Source organism: Heloderma suspectum, chromosome 6 (assembly GCF_057233095.1).
Source record: "Heloderma suspectum isolate Gila_16-S chromosome 6, 16-S_ref, whole genome shotgun sequence".
Taxonomy (NCBI): Eukaryota; Metazoa; Chordata; class Lepidosauria; order Squamata; family Helodermatidae; genus Heloderma; species Heloderma suspectum.
Window position 1 is genome coordinate 20,330,434 of NC_139463.1, and position 22,109 is coordinate 20,352,542.

Here is a 22,109-nt window from a genome sequence, read left to right on the forward strand (position 1 = left end):
GAACGGTTCTTGTCTTTGCCATCTGGTTCACCCTTCCCCTGCCCAATCCGATGTATGCTTAGAGTGACCCATCGCAATGACTTCCTAGTCATCAGCGTGCGCACAATTGCAACCTCCGCGTTCTTTCCTTTGGTGCGTGCTACAACTCCGTGCCCTTCTTAGATCAGCCTTCCCCAACCTGGTGCCCTCCAGATGGTTTGGAGTCTGCGACTCCCATCTGCCCCACTCAGTACGGCCAATGGCCAGGAATGCTGGGCGTTGTAGTCCAAAACATCTGGCGGGCACCAGATTGGGGAAGGCTGCACTACAGGATAGGCTCTATTGGACCCCGTGAAACTTACTTCTGAGTAAACAGGCATAGGGATCGGCTCGTAAAGGTCGCCGTCCTGAGCATATTATTTATCTGGCCCTAAGCCTCGCTGAAAACTATGGGACTTGTTTCCCGAGTGAATTTGCATTGGATTGGGCTGCAAATTAACCTTTCAAAAGAAAGGCGGTTCATTTCTTCCCTGCCGTCGCTTTAAGGCCCACTTGCTAGGAAGTAATCCCGTTCCAAGAAAACACGGGGGGGGGGGTCGGCGGTCCACGCCCCGATCCTAGGCGCCCTTAAAGCCCTCCCTGCCTATGCCTGTTTTCTCGGAAGTAAGCCTCCGCTTGATTGCCCGAGGAGTTTCCCCCGGGGCAAGCCAAGCATGCATTTTCCTTGGCAGCAAGATTCACTGATTTGAGTTCGGTGGGGCTGACTTCTAGGGGGATCGGGGCGCCGTACCGATCCTGGCTGTCGCTGTCTCGGTCTGGATTCCTCCTCCTCCTCCTCCTCCCAATACTACCTAAACTTGTGAGGATCGCAACCTGTATTCTGCAAAGGGAGAGCGAGCGAGGGGGAAACGCCACCTTCGCGCTCAGGTTCTTCTTCGCGAGCGGTTCCGCTTTAAAGCCTGCTCCCGCTGCTTATGTCAGTCAGCCCAGACAGCGGCGGTGGGAGGAGCTCCTCCGGAGGAGGCTGGCTAGCGCGGAGCTCGGGAATGGAGCTGAGAGGAGCGGCCACATGAGCGAAGGAGGCAGGCGAGCTGAGCCGACGGGAGAGGCGCGGGCAGAGAAGAGGAACTCCGCCGCCGCGGCCGCAGCGAAAGCCGCCGGGCTGGCGCGAGAAGAGGGGCGATCGGCAGCCGTGGAGCAGGCGAGCGCCGGCGAGGAGGCTGGCTGAGCGAGCCAGCGATCGGCACCACTTCTTCAGCGCGCAACTTCGCATCTCTCTCTCCCCCCCGCCCCATAACCCTAAGGAATGAAAGCTTTCCAGGCAGACCTGGTCCTTCTGTGCTTCGTCCTTCTCAGCCAAGGTAGGACCCGTCTACTTAATGGCGATTCATTTCGATGAGCACTTTCCAGGTGGGCTGGGCATGGCGGCGGCGATGCTGGTTGTGGTCGGCGTGTCTCTCGCGTCTGAGGAGGGAGAGGACGGGAGCAACTCGACTGACTTTTGTTTTCAGAGCTGGTCGCATCCCCCCTCCGCCCCCCCCCCCCCCGCCCGTTTCTCTCCCTTCTTGCGCCGGTGCGCGGCTGTTCCGCTTGGAAGTGAAGGGAGTTGGTGGATTCCCTTCCGAACAGCTTGTGTACGCGGGTCTTTAAATGCCTGCGTATCTTCTCTTTCCCCCTCTCGCAATGCGAATGAGTTTGTTCTGTTCCAGCTACCGTTCAGCAGGGCGGACCTTGGAGTGAGAGATGTCTGTCTATTTACCTTTCCAGGAGAGGGACGCGACAGGCAGCCCGAGCCTATGCACGTTTACTCGGGAGTAAGTGCCACTGAGTTCGGTGTTGCTTACTCCACAGTAAGTGCAGCGAGAGGGGCAGGCAGAAGGTGCAGCGCGGCGCCTACCCTTCTCTTCTAGAGATTGGTCATCGTAGCAAACTCACGGTTTCTGCCCAGGTGTCTGCGTCTCTTGGATACACCAAGGCAGCGCGCACACTCCGGTGGCGCGATTTTGCTGGGGTCTCGGGTTGTCTTGCTTTTGATTTGTCTGCTTCTGTAGAGAGAGACAGAGGAGTTGGTATAACCAGTAGAGGAGGTTCGGGTCCAAACTCCATTAGGGGCTCAGTGTGATGTCTTCTTGCATTGAACAGATCTACAGAGAGATGGGGGTGTTTTGGAAAGGGAACATCTCCTAAAGAACTTGGCTTTTTAGACAGTTCTGTGCCATAGTTACAGACGCGAATGAACTGGATCCAGAATAATTTCTGGGTGACGCAATAGATAGCCCGAAACGATGGGCATTCACCTGTGGAATAGAGAGAGTTGAATTAATGCTGTTTCCCATGTGCCCCAGAAACACCCCACCCCCAGTGCCAAAGCTGTGTGCCATCTGTGTCTTATGGAGACATCCACCAGTCCTAGCAGCACCGTTCTCTGGGATCAGTATTGTTTTTAAAACAGGAACACACAACAGGTCCATCTGTTGATTAAATGAAGAGGAAAACTTAGTGCTGCGTTTTTAATTGGGAAATGGCTTTTGCATCCCAGACGCTGCCCATCTTCAGTTCTCTTTGCTGGAAGCATGGGACGATGTAGTTCTCGGTTTATAGTGCAACTGTTGCTCTAATTTCCGTGCTTATCTTGTATCACAGGATTCCCACCCCTCACTGCTTGCTCCTGTACTTACATTGAAGAATCACCCCTTTCCTTTTTGCAGTAAAATAATGCATGTTGATAAGCGTGCCACATACATGCTACTTCCATAGAGCCTGGAGTACGGCAGGTTCAGGACCATCCATTCGCAATACAGAAGACTGTGTTAACCGCCCCCCCGCCCCCCCCCCAAGCCAGGGCCTCCTCTCCTTACCCTCTGGTAGCACAAAGTGAATATTTTGGGGAGCGTGCAGAAGTCTGGGTTTCAAATCAAGATCGGTTTCCTTTTCCCACCCATTATCTTCTCTCTTGGGGGGGGGGGGAATGTTGGTGTACTGTTCAAAGTAAATGCATTTGCATTCAAAAGCAGCTGCTGTGTTCAGCATGGCTGAATCTCATTCTCTTGTCTGAAGTTACTAGTGTGCCTCCAGTAACTTGCTGGTGTCTGGTAAGGTGGTGTCACAGTCCTAATTTGGAAAGTGTTGCTCCTTCCTGCAGGGGGCCTAATTTCACTCCTGTGCAGTTAAGGTTTGAAGGCACAAGTGATGTGACAGCAGAAAACTGGGTTACTAGCTGGCTAGAGCATAGCTAGGTTGAATGCTGTTGTTACATCACTGCTTAGATCAATTTGATGGCGAATGCCAAACAAGCACCCGAAGTTCCTTAAAGGATTCAGTAGGGTGAGCTGCATTCAGAAAGTTTTTTTCCCCCTTCCAAATGCATGTCTGGATGTAACCCCCACTGCTGTCCACATTGACTTCAATCACATGCATCTGTATGTAGATGTATGTCATAAAGACACTGTGTTTCAGCACTGAGATGCTATACCCAGAAACCTTTTTGGATAGGATTTTCTCCTCTTAGTCTTACGTGCTTTGTATTGTGAAGTAGTCAGCATGTCACTGGAAATCCAATAGTTTGGTGGCTGCTTAAGCCATGGGTGGGGCGCTATATGCTGCCTGTACAAAGCATTGTACAGGCTCTATGATCTTGGTAGAATCCCAAAGGTCTCAATCAATCACTTGCAAACAAACTTCTAGTCCTCATGGCTGCCCAAAGGCAGATGATATTGTGCCGACAAGCAAAAATAGCTAACTTCAGGGGTAGAAAACACAGGATCTCTGAGAATTTGGTCTGAGGGAAAATCTGTAAAACATTTATGTGAGTGAGAAGTGCTATGTGCAAAACACATGGTGGGAGTGTGTGTTCTTATAGACACCAAAGAACTCTGTATCATGGCAATCAGTGCACCCTGTGGTATCTCATACTGGGTCTTGTAAGAGTGCACCATTTAGTATCTCTGTATTTGTGTAATGCTATTCCTGGAGATATTCCTGTCCAGTGGGCAGGAGACATTTATAAACCAAGTCACATCATCCAGCACTGGCAAGCAATGCATAACCATATTGTGGGAGTCTGTGGTCATTTCTTTTACAATAATTGCTTCCTAGGGATGTTATGCTTCTATGCATTCCCGGTGTGCTCTGGATGAATAGGTATCAGTTTTACCTGTCTCAGCTGGTGTTTCATGGCATAAAGTGCAGCTACCTTTTTGGGGAGTAGAGCCTGCTAATACATCCCCGCATCCCCGCAGAGCCTTTTTAAAGCCTCTTAGCAGAATAATTTTCAGACATGCTCTTCAAAGCCACATTTCAATCAGATCTGCAACATGTAAATGTCCAGTGGCAAATCCACTGTGCCAGCTTCCCATTCCTTACTTCCCACCCCCATGTAAACCTATGGTCTCTTAAGTGAGGCTGTGAAATAACTAAAAGGGTAATCTCTAAAGACCCAGGTTAAAACATACTGAAATTGCTTCTCTGTGACTTGAGTGTATGTTGGCTCCATTGTCTCAGTAAATAGATGGGGAATCTTTGTCCTCCTGGCTCTCAAATTTGACAGCTGCTGGTGTTGTATATGTCTTGTCTGTGTTTGTTCCTCCCTTCCTAGTGGTGTTTTCTTTCTTTTCTTCTTCCTGGTGCTTTTCCTTTCCTTAAGCTGTCAGGACTATACTACTTCATGAAAACTGGTATAATGTCACAAGGCAATTTACCTCCTGCTAGCAAGCAGCAGCAGTGGTGGTCCTTGGTGGAAAGCGAAGTGACCCTGTCACAGGCAAAACATGAAGGGGTGTTCTTTTATTATACTTCTGGCATTTTGGGGGCATGTGTTTTTCACTCCCTTTATTTATTTTCATCTCATTTCTTGATATGAAAACGTCTAGGGTTGGAAACAACGAAAACAGAGAGCCCCCCTGCCATCTGTCATATCTGGAGCTTGGTGACATCCAGTTCCAGCTGAACTGCATCCTCAATGTGTCCTTGAACAGAACTTTGCTGTCACACAGGAAGCCCATGGCACTGCTGTGGTAAATCCTTTGGGTCGTACCCCCCCCCCTTCTTCTGTGACTCATGACTCTCTTGGAGAGCATGAGCGTATTTCAGGGGGAGAGCATTTTTATGTTCAGGTTGAAAACAAGAGAAGTCATGGATTGAGACTTGGGTTTGAGTCATGCCAGGCTGCAAGAGAAGGGGATTCTATGTGATTGTGTCTACTGAACTGAAGGTATTGGGGACAGTGGCAGCAAAGACCTCAAATGGGATCCTCTTGTAGAATCACTTCACTGCCGGCTCTGTGTTCTGGAGGGTCCAATGTGAGTGGGCTCATCTCCTCCTCCTTTTCCATTGCTGTTGCTTCTGCCCCTTCACTTGACTTCTCGCTTTGAGCCTCATCCACCCAGAGGGAGAGTGAACAGAGATGGGTACTACATGCTCCGGTCACTGCTCACTTAGAGGGGAGGGGATAGGTCCATCTTCCCCAGCCTAGCACCTCCAGATGTATGTCTGATGAACTCCCATCATCCCCACCTGCACAGGGATGATAGGAGTTGTAGTTAAACACATCTGGAGGGCACCAAGTTGGCAGAGGCTGAGACAGGTGAACCTTTAGTGACAGCAAGGAAGAGCATCTCTAGGGCCAGGTGGCCCCAGAGGTGTGGGTCTTACTAGGTGCACAACAGGGCTGATGCCAGCCATGGGCCACTTAACACACTGCTTTTCTCATATGTCAGGAAACAGTAGGCCCTTTTTGGATAAAGTACAACAGTGGGGCTTGTTGCAGTTGGCTTCTGGTGAAGTCCCCTCTCTGAGTCTATTAGCTGCTAAGCATGAGGAGCAGGGCATCCCTTACACTGCCTGTCGAATGGTCTTCTATTCAAGAAGAGCCATATGAGCAGTATTTATTAGTTGTACTGATTTATTACTTAAATTCATTGCATTGTTCACCTTTTCAAGGAAGGCTGTGAAACACCTCTTGTTGACCACCTACATCTTTTCCTAGTTGGTAGTGAGATTTATTTGTGCTGCTTTTGGTTGTATTTGGGTATTTTGTATGGGTTTAATATAACCCTTTAAAAATGCATTTTTAAAAAAGAAAAGAAAAAAAGCAACAGCATGGTCTGAGGGTACACAATGCAAGAACCTTGCTGCAGGTCTGGGGTTTCTCAGTGCTGTATAGGAGACTTACGAGAAACTCCATGTACGGTGCCTTAAGTTCCATCATGGAAGAGAAGTAGGATATAAATGTAGCAAACAAAAATAAATTGTGAGCTGGTCTTTGAACGCCCCCTCTTCCTTTTCATTATTTGGGGTAAGAGGATCAGAGTCCAGGGAGAGCTTTGTCAGCAATTACGGGCATTACTCTTTGGTCATCACCTGTTTGGCCTTCATTCCTGGCTCCCCCTATATGTAGAATTAACATATAATTTTTCTTAGGGTGCAATCCTATGCATGTTTAGACAGAAAAAAATGTCCTATGACTCCCAGCATGCCCAGCTAGCCATCCTGGCTGGGGCATGCTGGGAGTTGTAGGCCTTTTTTTCTGTCTAACTATGCATACCATTGTGTCCTTGATCTCCTAAGACTTTCCTTTGTAATACATTTCTTCCATCGATCCCCTGCTGCACAACTAGTAATGTTTCATTTTCTTCGGATGCATACAGGTGTTCCATTATACCTACTGGGGTGGGATGTAGCCCTTCACCTAACTTCTGATTATGCTGGTATAGAATTGAAGCATGCATGAAGATGCTGTTGAAGTCTCTTTGGACTCCCTTAGTGTTGTACCAGTAGGATTAGGTCACCTCATCCTTACGAAGCTGTAGTTCTATAGCAGGAGTGGGCAACTTGTCTTGGGCCCTCCAGATGTTTTGGCCTACAACTCCCGTCAGCTCTAGCCACTGGCTATCCTGGCTAGGGCTAATGGGAGTTGTAAGCCAAAACATCTGGAGGGCCAGAAGTATTGGTGAACTGTCCTTGATGGAAAATCCACTTCCTTTTGTGAGTAATTAATCCCTCCCCCTCCCCAGGCCCACAGTGGGAAATGCTTGGGAAATGTTGATATGGGGAGAGGTCCAGTGAGAACAATGGTGGGGTTTGGTTCCAAGACTTGGAACAGATGGGTTGCAGGTGTGACTAGTATGCAACAGTCCAAAAAGGGAGGTGATGTACTCTAATGCAAAAATTTTAAAGCAACACTTTGTGGCAATCAAGCTTGTTGCAGGTACACTGGTGTTATACTGATGTTTCCCACAAGAAACACACAATGTCAGATATCAGCAAGCTCTGATTAAGATACAATTTCCTACAAAGTAATGGATGTACATGCAGAAAACATGGTTGCTATGTAGAATAGATGAGCTGCTCCTAAGAAGTCAAATGTCATTTCCCCTTGCAGGGCAGGCAGAAGGTTGAGGTCTATTAGAGTTCAGAAAAGGTACTTTCTATAAACCAGTCTAAATGGCCAGTATATTAGAATCCTCTGCTTTTTTCTTTGACCAGTCTAGATTTAAATTACTCTGTAAATGAGGCATATGCAGAAGTTAGTTTTCCTCTCTTGCAGTGAGATGCATTTCAGAACAGAAGAACTCTTTGAAGTGGAATCTTCCTCTACCTACTGGTATTGAGCTGCGCCCATGCAATTGGAAATAAGTCCCATTGATTTTGGTGGAACTTGCTTCCAGTGCACTTTGGCTTATAATTAAAGGGAGAATCTGCATGATGGAGCTTTTCCTTAGGATCAGATGTTCTGTTTTAGCAGGTCTGATCCCTTCTAAACTGCCATGCAATGCCTTTCATTCAGACTGTTCTGGTTCCCTTGTCTTCTCTGCAGAGCAGATGGTTATCGTATTGGAGATGGTGTGGGCTGGATAGCCCAACGTGCAAAAAAAGGGAATACTAGTCCACCCATGCAAGCGGGAAAACATGGTTTGAGCTTAAAATAATTCAACATTCAAAAGTTTTGAGCCATGCTCCTCTTCAGGGACAATTTGAGCAAATGAAATGGGTGCTTGAACTTGTCTTTCTGGCAGTAACCTGCTTATTTTCAGTATGTTTGCTGGTAGTCTTAACATGCAGGCATGGCAAAGTTGTATTGAGTGGGGTTGGCATTCTCACCTGCCACCTTTGAGCAGGTGCCAGGACCTTGGCAGGACACACTGCTAATGTGTGCTGTCCCCGCCCGATTATTTTTTTCCTGACCTAGTACTTTTAACATTGGCAGGTAGCTGGGTCTAACTGTCCTTTTAATTTCTACAATTGCCCTGGTATAGCATGGTGCAAGGGTATTTGTGGGAGATTTTAAAGTGGTGCCTATATCCAGCTGCCAGCTAAACCCACCAGTGTCCCCAGAAAAAAGGAGGGGCCCCACAATAAAGTATTTTACCCAGAGTCCCTTCAAACTTGGAGCCAGCCTTGCTTTTGATCTCTCTTAGTCCTTTCGCTATGAGAACATAAAAGAATTTTGGCAATCCTTAACAAAAGTGTTCATTTTTTTTCTTCTCCTCTCCCTGCTTTGTGCATATTGGTGGGGTGTACCAATATACACTTTCTCTGAATGCAAGGTGCCATCTCCATAGGTTGCCCACCCATTCCTCCCTCTTATGCACTTTGTTTTAATTCTTTCAGTTAGGTTTAAAGAGCTAACATTGGAGCAGGCATCACTGCAATACAGATTTGTATCTATAGAACAGGGAACTCCCTGATACACACACTATATATGTGGCAATATCACATTTCTCTTGTTTGATGTGCAACTCCTTAGGATACCATCACAATATGCATGAATGTGGTCATGAAAACCATTATTAACCTTGTGTTTACTAAGGCTTGGTATCATGAAAGCCCTAAAACTTAAAACAACCTTCCAGGCCAGAGGACATAGTTTTGCCAGGCTCCTCAACCTTAGAGGGTACTCCTTTGATGCAGGCCTCACTGCCTCCAGAGGCCAGAGGCTGCAGAATATGGCAATGGCCATTTAAGATGTAGACATCTCCTCAGAGGGGTAGAGTTAACAGCAGCCTTTGCAAAGCCTCCACATGTTGCTGAGACAACTGCTCTTCCTGAGTGAGTTCCCTCTTATACCTGCCACAGTGACCTGTCCAGGTTCTTGGCAGGCCCTGCCTGGTCTGAGTTTGTCTTACTATCCTGCTTAGCTACACTTGTCTCTTGAATCATCAGACTTCACTCTGCCTTGCCCTTTTTCACAATTGCTTCATATTGGCTCCCCTGCCTGGGTTCCTTGAGCTGAGCTAGACAGGGCAGTGACAATTTTGGGTTTGCCAAAGAGCTTATACTTGAGGAGGAGTCATGCAGCCAGTTCTGCACGTGTTCGTGTGCAACATTAATTGCTTGCTCCACATGTATTTGTCCCATTTACACTCTTGCCACACCGAAGAAGTTTTTAATGTGTGAAACAGGCCACAGCCTTCCAGAAGCAATGATTGCCCCAAATCCCTGCATAAAGTTTTCTGACAGGTAGGGGTTAAATATCTGCTGTAGATCCCACACTTCCCATTGCATACCAATTACTTGTACTCTTAACATATCCCAGTTCTTGAGTTTCTGGATAACTTCCATGAGTGTTAATGAATGGAAGTTATGCTAATTACTTCATACATAAATACTTGTACAGTTTTCCCTTACTTCATTGCTTAGCAGAGTTCCTCACCCAACCTAAGATGCCATTTCTTTCAGCAATGCAGTAATTGCACTTCTTTTGTGCTTTGGGATCTTTTCCTTAATCTCATACCATAAAATAGGCTCTCTTTGTCAGATCCTGCTCTAGAAGTGAAATCTAAGATCCTGAGGAACGTAACATGAGTAATCCCTAAAACAATGAGGTGAATGCAGACTTTGAACTTGTAGATCATTTTGGGATCAAAATATACTAAAGTTCCCCATTTCTTAAATATTAGTCTATTCACACAATTGTCCATGAGTGTTGTTGCGGAGGGGGGGGGGTGCTTTTAAAGTCTTGACGATCTAGTTGTGTGCATCTACTGTTGTGCACATACTCGTCTTCTAAAACACCACCATGTTCAGCAAGCAAGCATAGGATTGGCTGTTCTGAGAGCTAAATCTTGCACATGATGGCAGATGAACACAATATGCTGTGGGTTGGGAGCCAGCATGCAAGGCTTTCCCAGTGTTTTTTTCCTTTGGCTACTGTGCAGTTGATGGTCGCATGTATAAGCTCTTAATAATGGGATGAAGAAGGGAGAAATAAACTGCTGAACAGTGCATGGAAAAGATTTACAAATGTAGGTATATATGCATGTCCTGAGGGCTGCTTCAAATGGAGCTTTTATCCTGCTATTGAAATTGCTCACTTATGGAAGTTTGTGGGCCCTTTAGATGAGGCTGTGAACCTCCAGGGCATCTCCTGCACTAAATGACCTTTATCTCCAATCTATTTAGAAATTGAATAATGAGATATCAGATTACCCCGCTTGTGAAAAAGGAAAACCTGCAAGAAGAGGAGCTAGACCAATGAAACATGGAAGACTCAGAGAATGGGGAGAAGGAGGGGGAAATGGGGGGGGAGAGGAAGCACAGTAAAGGGAGTCTGTTGTGATGCTGCATTTAAAATGGAAGCAGAAATTTTAAATGCAGGTTTGGGGGCTGGTGTAGAGATGCTCTGAAACTCACAGTCAAAATGATCACACAACCTTCTCAGATTTGCAGTGTTACATTCCTGAACACATTGTTAGACATCGCCGCAGTAGACCTAAACTGGTTTAATTGACATTTCCTAGGAATCTCTCATGGAGAATTCTCAGCACCTTGCTAAATCACACATTCCTTGATTTTATGGATGAAAGCCATGACAGATAAACCAATATTACTGTATATAGTGTAGACACTCCCATTACGTTTTCCCCCTTGCTGGTAAGTCTGTTGAGCTCTTTTGTTGTTGTCCATATTGGCTTTTTGAGTTGTTCAACTCTGGCTGAATTAAAGTAACGAGGTGGGAAGAAGTTGACACTGCTTTCTGTCTTGTTTCTTTGGGCAAAAGAAGAAAGAGTACATCTAGGTGACAAAAGTAGCAATTTCCTCTTGCAGTATTATCAGGCTCAATTGTCTGCATCCCCTGCCTTTAAATTCTGTTCATGCCAAAAAGAAGTGTAGCTCATGGCCATGTGCAACTGAACATCAGAAAGCTGATGATAACAAATTAACGAATGGCAACTTTAGCTCAAGCACTCACCTGAATGGTTGCTGAAAGGATTTATTTGCAGGTTTGAAATAGCCGATAAATATCTCCTGCAGGTATTATATCTGATTCAGTACCACCACCACCCTGTGCAGAAGAAGGAAAATGAGAGATGATTCATTTAGTTGGTATTGCATAGACAAAAGTGATGAAGTACACAAAAGCTTACGAATTTGTTAGTCTATAAGGTGCCACAAGTCTCTTTGCTGTTTTCATCTGCAAAACTTCCCTATAGGAAGGATGTCATAACAAATGGCTCTATATCCTTGATAAAGAAGGGAGGCCCTGATCCAATTCCATGCCCACCAAAAAACCTGGCACTATGCATGAAAGGCCCAGTCAGATAAAACAGTAATGATCAACTCTTTGGTTTGGTTGGGGACTAAACCCAGTCCTTTGTTCCCTGTTCCGCACAGCCAATTGGCATTATTACAAGTATTTGTCAAGCTGTGCATGTACAGTGCATGTACAGCTGTGCAGGTGGTGGATCATGTAATTGCACTTGTCCCTACACAAGATCTTGTCTAGCTTCACAATATGCATGGGGGATCTTTCCATGCACATAGCAGGATTGGAGGGAGAGTCTTCTGACTGTATTGGGCCTTCAAGCTCAGGTGATACCCCAAAGCTCCTCCCTCCTCCTTTTCCAAAGGAAATAAAAAGCATCTTATGTTACATAAAATCCATTGAGCTCTGCTGTACTACTACTGAGAGCAGGCAACTTATATTTATTTATTTATTTATTAAATTTATTAATCGCCCATCTGGCTGGTCACCCAGCCACTCTGGGCGATGTACAACATACAATAAAACAGTTTAAAACAATAAAATTCTACAATAAAAACATTTTCTAAAATACCCTAACCCACCCCAAATGTCTGCCTGAACAACCACGTTTTTAATGCACGACGGAAGCTCATTAAAGAGGGGGCATGACGGAGTTCCCTAGGGAGGGAGTTCCACAGAGTGGGGGCCACCACAGAAAAGGCCCTCTCCCTCATCCCCACCAGTCTAGCTGTCCTGGCTGTAGGGATGTACAAAAGTCACTTACCTGGTCTCGCAGCTTGCTTCGCGGTGGGGGGGAGGCGCTTCGCTTCTCCCCTCGAAGTTCAGGCAAGGGGGGGGAGGCTTCCTGCCTCGCCCGGCCGAAATTCAGGCCGGGGAGAAGCGCCCCGTCTCCCCGGCCGCGAACTACGAAAGTAAAAAAAACAAAAAAAGACCCTGTGATAGGCTACGTAACAATTTACACAGCCTATCATGGCTAGATTTGCAAAGTCAGCCGTGATAGGCTATGTTAATCGTTACATAGCCTATCATGGGTGACTTTGGGGGAAAAAAAAAGTGCGTACGCAAATGGCGGCCCCCATGGGGCGCTGCCATTTGCATTCCTTATTTGGTCCCGGTAGTCTACATAAAGATTTACGTAGACTACGGCAAAAATAAGGGCAAAGCTATCTGCATTGCCCTTATTTTCGCCGTAGTCTACGTAAACCTTTACATAAACTACTGGGACCAAATAAGGAACGCAAATGGCGGCACCCCATGGGGGCCGCCATTTGCGTACGCGCTTTTTTTTTCCCCCAAAGTCACCCATGATAGGCTATGTAACGATTAACATAGCCTATCACGGCTGACTTTGCAAATCTAGCCATGATAGGCTGTGTAAATTGTTACGTAGCCTATCACAGGGTCTTTTTTTGTTTTTTTTTTACTTCAGCTGTAATGGCGGTGGCGGCAGCCGGTCGAAAGACCGGCTGCCGCCCCCGCCCCCGCCGAAAGCCCGCCGAACCGCCGCCGGGACCTGCCGCCGGGAGGGATATTCGGCTACGGTAAGTCCCATCCCGGGGGGGGTGGCGGGGGGGTGGCGGAGAATTTCACTGCCGATTTCGGGGGGCCAAATGCGTTGGCGCTCAGCCCCCCGAAGATTCGGGGAGAAATTCTCCGCCATTCCTACCTGGCTGATGGGACAGAGAGAAGGCCATCCAAGGCTGATCTTGTTAAGCGGCCTGTCTGGTGCTGCTGGAGGCGCTCCTTAAGATAGGCTGGGCTGGAACCATATAGGGTTTTAAAGGTCAAAACCAACACCTTGAATTTGGCCCAGAAAACAACTGGTAACCAGTGCAACTCCTTCAACACTGGAGTGATGTGTTCTCACCGGCGGCTGCCTTTAATCAGGCGAGCCGCCGCGTTCTGTACCAGCTGCAGTTTCCGAACTGTCTTCAAGGGTAACCCCACGTAGAGCGCATTACAGTAGTCTAAACGAGAGGAGACCAGGGGCATGTACTACCGGTGGGAGCAGATGGTCGGGAAGGAAGGGGCGCAGCCGCCGTATCAGATGGAGTTGATACGGCGCTGTCTGGCTCACAGCTGACACCTGAGCCTCCATGGACAGCTGGGAGTCCAAAATGACCGCCAGGCTGCGGACCTGGTCTTTCAAGGGTAGCCGTACCCCATTCAACACCAGGTCAACATCCCCTAGCCTCCTCTTTCTCCCACCATCTTCTCACTAATTGTCTATTGCTGTTACCACTTAAAAGAGATAAGAAGCAAAAGCCCTTGATTATATTTCCCAGCCACCATCTCTTTCCAAATATATTCCATGGTGGCACAAAATGAGAACACAGATTACACATACTACCAAGAGTCAGTAAATGTCAATAATGGCTAAGTGTTTCCTTTATATCAATGCAATTTAGCATAAGCTTCTTGGAAACAAATGTCTTCCATAACTGTGCAATGTTTAAGTACACAAGTCAACATTACTGTGAAGATTAAATAAATATCAGTGCTACTTGTGTGCTCAGTAACAAGTTGAGACAGCTGAACTTACATATAGGTGGCTGGGTGACCAGCCAGATGGGCGATTAATAAATTTAATAAATAAAATAAATAATAAAAAATATAATGACCAGTGAGAGTACAGCAGATTTGGGGAATGGAGAGAAAACAAAAGTGACTTTGTTGCCTACAATATTGCAGCATGATCCAAGCAGGCCACCATACCAGGACAATGAGAGATTCCTCTAGAACAATTATAGGATGGTAAGACTAAACATGCCAGATTTTTATTTAGAAGGGAAGATTTCTAGGCTATTGTTTATTAAGCAAGTATTTCAGCAAGATACATGTGTGTGCACTTTTATCATCCAAAGACATCAGCGGGAAATGCCAAGGTTACGTGTACGGGAGCTCAGAATCTCTAGCTTTAGATTCCTGAAAAACTGGCAAGGAAGAATATGCATGGTTTTGGGGTGGCGAGGGTAGTGTATGAACTGAAGTTTCAGTGTTTGAGATGCCCTTTTTAGGACTGCATTAAAGGTGTGGAGCAATAAGAGAGATTGGATGTAACTGACATAAAAGAGTGGATGGTTTAGGGTGTCGCTACATGAGCAATCTATTGCACACTTGTGACTGGTCATTCATGGAATTTTGTGCATCCTTTATATGACATTGTCAACCTCCAGGATGCCTCGTGCACATTTTCCCTTTTATTGCCCTTTCAAAAAGATTGGAGATAAATTAGTAGTAAAAGTTAATAGAACCATATCAGCAGTGACATGAACTTGCTGATGAAGGACTTTCCTCAATTCAAACCACATGTTTCTCAATTGCTGATTGGAGGAGAAGAGTTAAATGCCTCCCTGCCATGAAGAGAGACAGATCTGATCCCCCATCCCACCAAGCTCAGCGTCAGTGTTCTCTGTTGATTCAGAGCACCTCATTAAGTTCAGTGGGGCTTACTCCCAAGTAAGTGTGCCAAGAGGTTGCAGACTTACAGCATGATCTTATGTCTACTCAGAAGTCCCATTGACATCAATGGGGCTTACTCCCAAGTGTGCCTAGGCCTGTGTGGAAACAGTACAGCACAAGTTAAGCAATCAATAAAAGCAAGACCCCCCCGCCCCTCCTTTGCACACATGTCAGGGAGGGAGGTGCTTCCTGTATTCAGACCACATGCCTGCTGTGTAAAGAAGCCCATCTTAAACCCACAAAGAAAACAAAAGCAAAAAATCCCTGGAAATCATGCCTTTTTGTTGTTTGATGTAGAGACACCCATAAATTATGTTGAGTCGTTTGTTTGTTTTTCTTTAGGGGGGTTGTATTGACCTGTGTGAAATGCTGAGTCTGAAATGTTCTATGAGAGTATAAAAAGACTAGGATCCCAGGTGAATGAGATGATGGAGAAGATTGCTAAGTCATTCATGATTGTTTTTGGACAGAAGCCAACAGGCCTTAATGCTCTTACATGAGTGCACAGGTGGTATGTTTCAAAAGATGCCTATTTGCATCAAAACCTCATCAAGCTGAGGTGGGGGTGCATTTGATATTCTCTTCGGTAGCGATGTTAGCATCTGGCCTATGTCTATATTTACAGCTCAGTGTGGGTGGGAGGGAAGAGGGCCCAATGTATGTCTACAGCAAGCTACTGGTCCATGAAAATGAGCATCCTAATTCTGCTGTAGTGAATGCATAATATTTCTGATGCAGATAGTAGAGAGGAGGTAGGGACAACACCAGTAACCATTCACCACAACTGTCCTGGGGAAGAGTTGGCTTAAATGTGAATTAAGCAGAATCGAAATAATAGATCTGAGATGTGTGAGGCTGCCCATGTTTATGTCCAGCCAAAAAGTGATATAGCATGTTCCGGATGTTTATTTGCAAAAGTAGTTATGTAATTTTCTGTGGCTGTAGGATTATCCAAATGCCTAGTTTGCATCCTTGCACAAGTGGGCATAATTCCCCATCCAAGTACTATAGGTGTTGGTACTGCGCCCAGTGTTCAATTATTACTTGAGACTGGACTTTGTGCAGTGTGAAATTCTGTACTGGAAGGGACGGGACAATGAGCTATGTTTGGACTCATCATGGTTTTCCATTTCCTACCTTTATTCATTCATTCATTCATTCATTTCATTTCTATACCACCCAATAGCCTGCTGCTTGTCTCACCTTCTGCTCACTCTCAAACACAAGCTTCTTTTTTTCTGAACAGGAAAATCGCCATTTCAAATACAAAGAAATGCAGCTTTCCAAACATGCACCCCAAATGCACACTAAATAGGCTAAAGTGTAAAAAAAAAAAAAAAAAATTGGAGAGGGGGTGCACATTTTTGGGGACTGTGCACTTGTGCAGGTGCACACTTTAAAATGTGGATGCAAGCATGGGAAATTGCATTTTTATCATCCAAAGACATCGGAGGGAAATGCCAAGGTTATGTGTACGGGAGCTCAGAATCTCTAGCTTTAGACTCCTGAAAAACTGGTAAGGAAGAATATGCATGGTTTGGGGGTGGGGAGGGGAGTGTGTGAATTTGAATTTGAGGTTGCAAGCAGGACGTGTTCACATTATTTGAACAGGAATGGAATTCTCGTACATACATCCCAGTGTGCAAGTGGCTTAATTTTGCAAGAAGGAACTGCTTCTTTCCCCACCCTTTCTTTCACAGGTACACAATAATGGGAAGCTGTTTTGTTAGGGGCACTTCTTCATAGGTTCAAATATGCAATTTTTGCTTCAGGGTTTGAAAGTGATGGATTTTTCTTGCAGCCCAGTTCAAAGGACCCCTATTGAAAAGCATGAGTAAACATTTACTAATATAACCACCTCCAATATGCCGATTGAGTCCTGACTGCACTATGCCAAAAGTGGAGAGCAGGTGGCACGTAAGGGGTATTTGCAGTGCAATAATTTCTGCCAAGTCATCCTAGTGGGTGGCTGTAAACCTTACAGGGGAAGACCTAGATGGGTGGAAGGAAGAATTCAGTATCCATTTTGACTTTCCCAAATGGAATGATCAGTCATCCTGAGAAAATTTTACTGAGCACATCTCTGGGCTACACAAGTCACATCCTGTCTCTAATAGTGGCAGCCTCTGAAGTCCTCAGTTCCATTCCCTGAGCCTTCTTTGGCAGAGCTCCTTGCACTCTAAAGCATCAAGCCTGATAGGTCTGTGACATTGCTGAAGCTTTAGTAACCAGGGTCTGTAGGTGAACATCATTAAAATCTTGCAGCTTTGCCAGAACAGATTAGATCTTCTCATTGGGAGTTTTGAGCTTGCAAGCATCTTAAGAAAAGCCTGTGCAACTTGACTGCACTGCACTCAGCAATATAGTGCGGACTGACAAATACATGACAATCCCTTCTGTGGCAGGTGGCAAAAACATGTGGCTTATTGAGCCTCTGTGGAGTTATCATACATGGTGGACTGTATTTGGCTTGTTGGGGGATAAATAACATAAGACTCCTTATGTGAAATGTTCAGAAGATGCTGGTCAGAACTTGATGGCTTAATGGGTGTGTGTGAACATCCATTTCTCATTGGGTAGAGAATTATCTGTAGTTTTTATTTTATTTTAATGTGATTTTGAAACTGGGTGCCCCCAAGACAATTGCCATGTTAGAAGAAGTTCGCTGCTTCTGGTTTATCCCTTTTGTAGGCTATTAGACGAATGTAGTGTGACTCTTGTAGAAGCCAAATGTCTGTGTGGGAGACTGCTGGAGGGAGAGACATGAACCTCCATTGGATGGTTGTTGCTTGTTTGTTTGTTGCAGTCTGAATGACTGCTTCCCTCAACAGCATTTGGCCACTGTTCTTAATTTCAGGCTTGAAGGTGATCTTCACTGTAGCTTCTCAGTTCAGTGATAAGAGCATTGTGTATGATCTCTAGGAAAAGGTATGTTCTATGAATGCCCTATGCCAATGAAGTGAACCCATTGCCCTGCCCATATTGTGAAGTGTACACAGTTTCCCATGTACACACGGGTAGCAGATATTTGAGATGCATTGGGTGTACTTTAGATACAATTCTCAAGCAACATGCCAATGTTTGGTATAAATTGATTATTGTACTTGAACCAGGGAGACTTGGGTGAAAATCCCTCAATAGCTGTGAAGTTCACTACGTGACCTTGGGCTAGTCACAATCCCTCAGCCTAATAGGAACATATGAAGCTGCCTTAAACTGAGTCAAACCATTGGTCCATCTAGCCCAGTATTGTTGACACTGACTGGCGACAGCTCTCCATAGTTTCAAGCAGGAATTGTCAGGGGTCGAACCTGGAACTTTCTGCATGCAAAGCAAGGGCTCTACCACTGAGCCATGGCCCTCATAATCTCCCTCAAAGGGTAGTTGTTGAGTATAAAGTAGGGAAGACATGATGTATGCTGCCCTAAATCCCTCTGAATAAGGGAGAGTTGGATGATATAAAGTAGGACTGGGGGATCTTTCCCCCCCCCCCCATGAAGAGCTGTTGACCCACCAGAAAAGTCAGCTGGGAGCCACAGCTGATGTAGAGCCAATGGTGGGTGGAGCTTGCAACACTGCAGGAATTCATAGCTCTCTGTGCCACTCAATCCATCTGTCTGTCTGTCTGTCTCTCTCTCTGCCACCCTGCATGAAACTAGGTTGAAGGCTGCATGAAATAAGGCCAAAGGCTACAATTCCGTGCTCCCAAATGTATAAAGAAATGGTGTGGGAAGAGGGCTCTAGTTACCATGGTTCCAAAATTAGGCTGTTACTTAACAGACGAAACCTCTATCTTTAAGTCTCCCACAGAAGGGCCCATCAGAGTATCAGCATCGCACACCCCTTTGCATTTCCATCAGCTGCCCTGTGCTGTTGCTCATCGCTGTGACTCAGCTGGAGCCTGTCATTCATGAGCAGAGAAAAATAATATGGGGAGGGGCAGATAGAGAATGAAACGTATGAAAAGGATCTTGCCTTTCATTCATGTAGATATGGGACTGCTTCTGTTGCAGCTGATTGCGGCCTTGACGACTCCTCGACTGGGCCAGAATAGCTGCTGACAGGAGCTGTAGAGATTAGAAGTGGAAAGACCATTTTGGGCTTCCTAACAAATCGTTCCTGGCTCCTGGCTGCCTTAAGCTTGTTTCCCTCTAGCATGTCCTTTACTGCTGTGCAATGCCTGCTGCAGCCCTTGGTGACTCAAAGAATATTTCCTGATTGGGGTCTGATTGGTCACTGCCCACCATTAAGGGATTTACAGGCAGCTCAAAACAGCCATTCCAACAATCTAACTCAGAACGGCCTGCTTTTTCCCAGCTGTGTACTTGGCGATGCTAAAAAAGCATCCCATATACCAATGTGGGGTGCCTTAATCATTCCAGCCTTTGTAAGCAGGAATATTACTCTCCCCACCCACCCCAAAGTGTGCAGTTTGAATATTAATTCAGGACTCAAAAGCAATGGGGGATGGAGCTGCTCTTCTAATGTTGGCCTTGTGGTGGCAGCAGCAGCACTTCTATGGAATCCGTCGAGTCGAGCAGCAGCTGTGCTGGTATGTCTGAAGAAGGGGTGATCAACTGATGCTTACTTTGTGGCTCCAGCAAGACCTGTTGGAGCTGCAAAGGAAGCAATGGGTTGGATTCATAGAAAGGAGTGCTGCCTTTTAGCCATGTGTGAAGTTGTGCAAAGTGATCAAAGGGAGGTTTAATGTGGGATGTGTTGGACTGTTGCAGTGGACAGGTTGACATGGGGGGGTATTGGATGTTAGGGGCAGCAAATCGTTCTGTTATTAGCTCGGGCCAAGAGCCTTCTCTCAAGACTGCAATACTAATAAGTACTGTTGCAAAAATGGACAGTCAAACTGATCAGGCTAGCAACTCTTACATCCAAGCTAGTTTATTTTTGACAATTGCTTTCTCAACTCTTGCTCCCCCAACCCCCATCCTTTGCTAGAGCTATTTTGGGAGACAGCATGAATAGAAGCTGGTAAAGTATTGGCAGGACCCATATAGACCTTGCACATTTGCTGGGGCAGCATTTGTTTGCTTACGTTTATTTGGCTCATGAGAGTTTGAAGTGCTCAATGCACACAGGCACAGTATACCCTAAGGTCCTTGTCAGTGGAAGCTATGCTACCCAGTGACAGGTTTTGCTACCACTGCAATGGTACCTCCAAGTGCATGTAATATTTATTTATCATTGCATTTATATCCCACCTTTTTTCCCTTTTCAAGGAACCCAAGGCAACTTACATAGTTCTCTCTTTTATTCTTCTCTTCTCTGTTTTATTCTCGCAACAGCCCTGTGAGGTAACTTAGGCTGAGAGTCGGTGACTGGCCCACCCAGTCAGTTTCATGGCAGAATGGGGACTAGAACATGGATCTCCCAAGTCCCTGTCCAACACTCTAACCACTCCACCACACTAGCTCTCACAAGTATTTCTCCATTTCTCACAGTAACAATTGGCAGCTTTTCACTGATGACAGAAACTAGAGTAGTATTCTTGGGGAAAATGCTTTTTTTGGTGGAAGCTAAACCTTCCTCTGGTGATCTGTGTTGGTGATATTGAGTAATTTTACTCTTTTCTCCTTTACCCATCTTCGTTCCATGTTAAAACTGACTTCTGCTGGGTTCTATGTGATAATGGGAGCCACCTCTGGGCACTTTAGTTGGAAGGCAGGGTGACCCCCCTGCCCCCAACAACAACCCCAGCAAATTTGCTCCAATCTGTGTCCTTGTCATCACTGCTTGGGTCCTCTGTAGCCCTCTTCAGGCATTCAACTTATTCAGCATGTGAACACGGAGTGGGGCTGTGCCACGTTGATAGATAGATCAATTTATTACAATCATAGATCAGCACATATAGTCGTCAGCTGTGCCATGTAGTCCCTCACTGACATTGCATGCATCATGTGATCCCTCCACATGTAGAGGGTGAATGTCTGTAGAGAGGGAGCCTCTGGCTTGCATGGAGGCCTCTGTGTGAACAGCAGAGCTCTGCAGATATTCTCTATGCTAGCAGGAGGGTGATGTGATGTGTGCAATGGTGGTACATGGTGCAGCCCCACTCCCAGGCCATGTGCTCACATACACAATAAGTTCAATGCTTGAAGAGAACCCAAGAACTGGCTTGCATGAAGGAGCAGGCTGCTGCTGATAGTGTTCATGCTTTCATTGGGGGATGTGGTCTTGCCATCTTTCCCTTCTCCAGTGATCCACTTTCCTGAAGAACAATAGCCTGTTCTTGATTTGCTGTATCCTTGCTGTACCTACTTATTCACTGTCCTATAACTCCCTAGCTGTCAGGAGTGCCCTAGCTGCCTCTTGCAGTCCCCACCAATAGCCAACTCAGGACACAGAAAATGAGGATTCTTTCCAAGGCTTTATTCCTTTATGACTCTTTCAGATACTAATCACTAGTGACATAGCAAGGAACAGCACTGGGGAAAGATAGCAGAGTAGCCTAAGCTCCAGGTAAGGCAGTTGGTCCCCGTTTGAAGGAGAACCACGGGAAGACCCTGAACTTATGGGCTAGGGAGAGATCCTCCCTCTTTCCCTTGGGTCCTCGGGATGCGACCATTGTTTGCGCGCCAAGCGAGCACTACACCTCCTTTCTGTGCCCTCCATCTGTCGTCGCTCCCTGCGTCTGCGCCAAACGTCCAGCAAGCCCCCCTCCAGTGCTCTCTCACTGCCAGGGTCACTATCTATCCCAGGAATGCTGGCAGGAGGAATCTCTGCCAGCTGCTGTGCTTATGAGAGATGAGCGAGCTCCTCTCCCACGGATTGCTGTTCCTCCTCAGAATCAGAACTTCTGTGGGGCTCTATTGGCTCAGTTTCCAACCTGACACTAGCCTCTGCCCCCATCTTTGCCTGGTTGTCTATCTGTGGTATATCTGGTCAGGGGTCACCTCAGTTCTGTGCAGGGCAGTGCAAAACCATCCCTCCACCTTCACTAGACATTTGTTCAGAACCGAAGAGGGAGGCGAGGGGCTGAAAGTTTTCATTCATTCATTCATTCATTTTCTTAATCGCCCATCTGGCTGGTCACCCAGCCACTCTGGATGATGTACATCAATACAAACAGTTTTAAAACAATAAAGTTTTACATTAAAACATTAAAACCCACCCCAAAAGCCTGCCTGAACAACCACGTTTTTAATGCATGGCAGAAGCTTAAAGGACATTT

The 22,109-nt window shown here is 46.1% G+C and overlaps 1 protein-coding gene across 2 annotated transcripts in view; it reads left to right on the forward strand.

The window, feature by feature from the left end:
* The first annotated feature begins 995 nt into the window (after nt 1–995).
* KIRREL3 (kirre like nephrin family adhesion molecule 3) overlaps nt 996–22,109 on the forward strand; it is a 1,205,284-nt gene continuing 1,184,170 nt past the window's right edge. The window contains exon 1 of one of the 2 annotated variants that reach the window (XM_084803705.1): nt 996–1,340. In XM_084803705.1, the coding sequence (XP_084659831.1) occupies nt 1,286–1,340 (55 nt within the window). In that variant the 5' untranslated portion in view covers nt 996–1,285. The remainder of the gene's footprint in view (nt 1,341–22,109) is intronic. The other variant, XM_084803706.1, reaches the window with a different exon arrangement.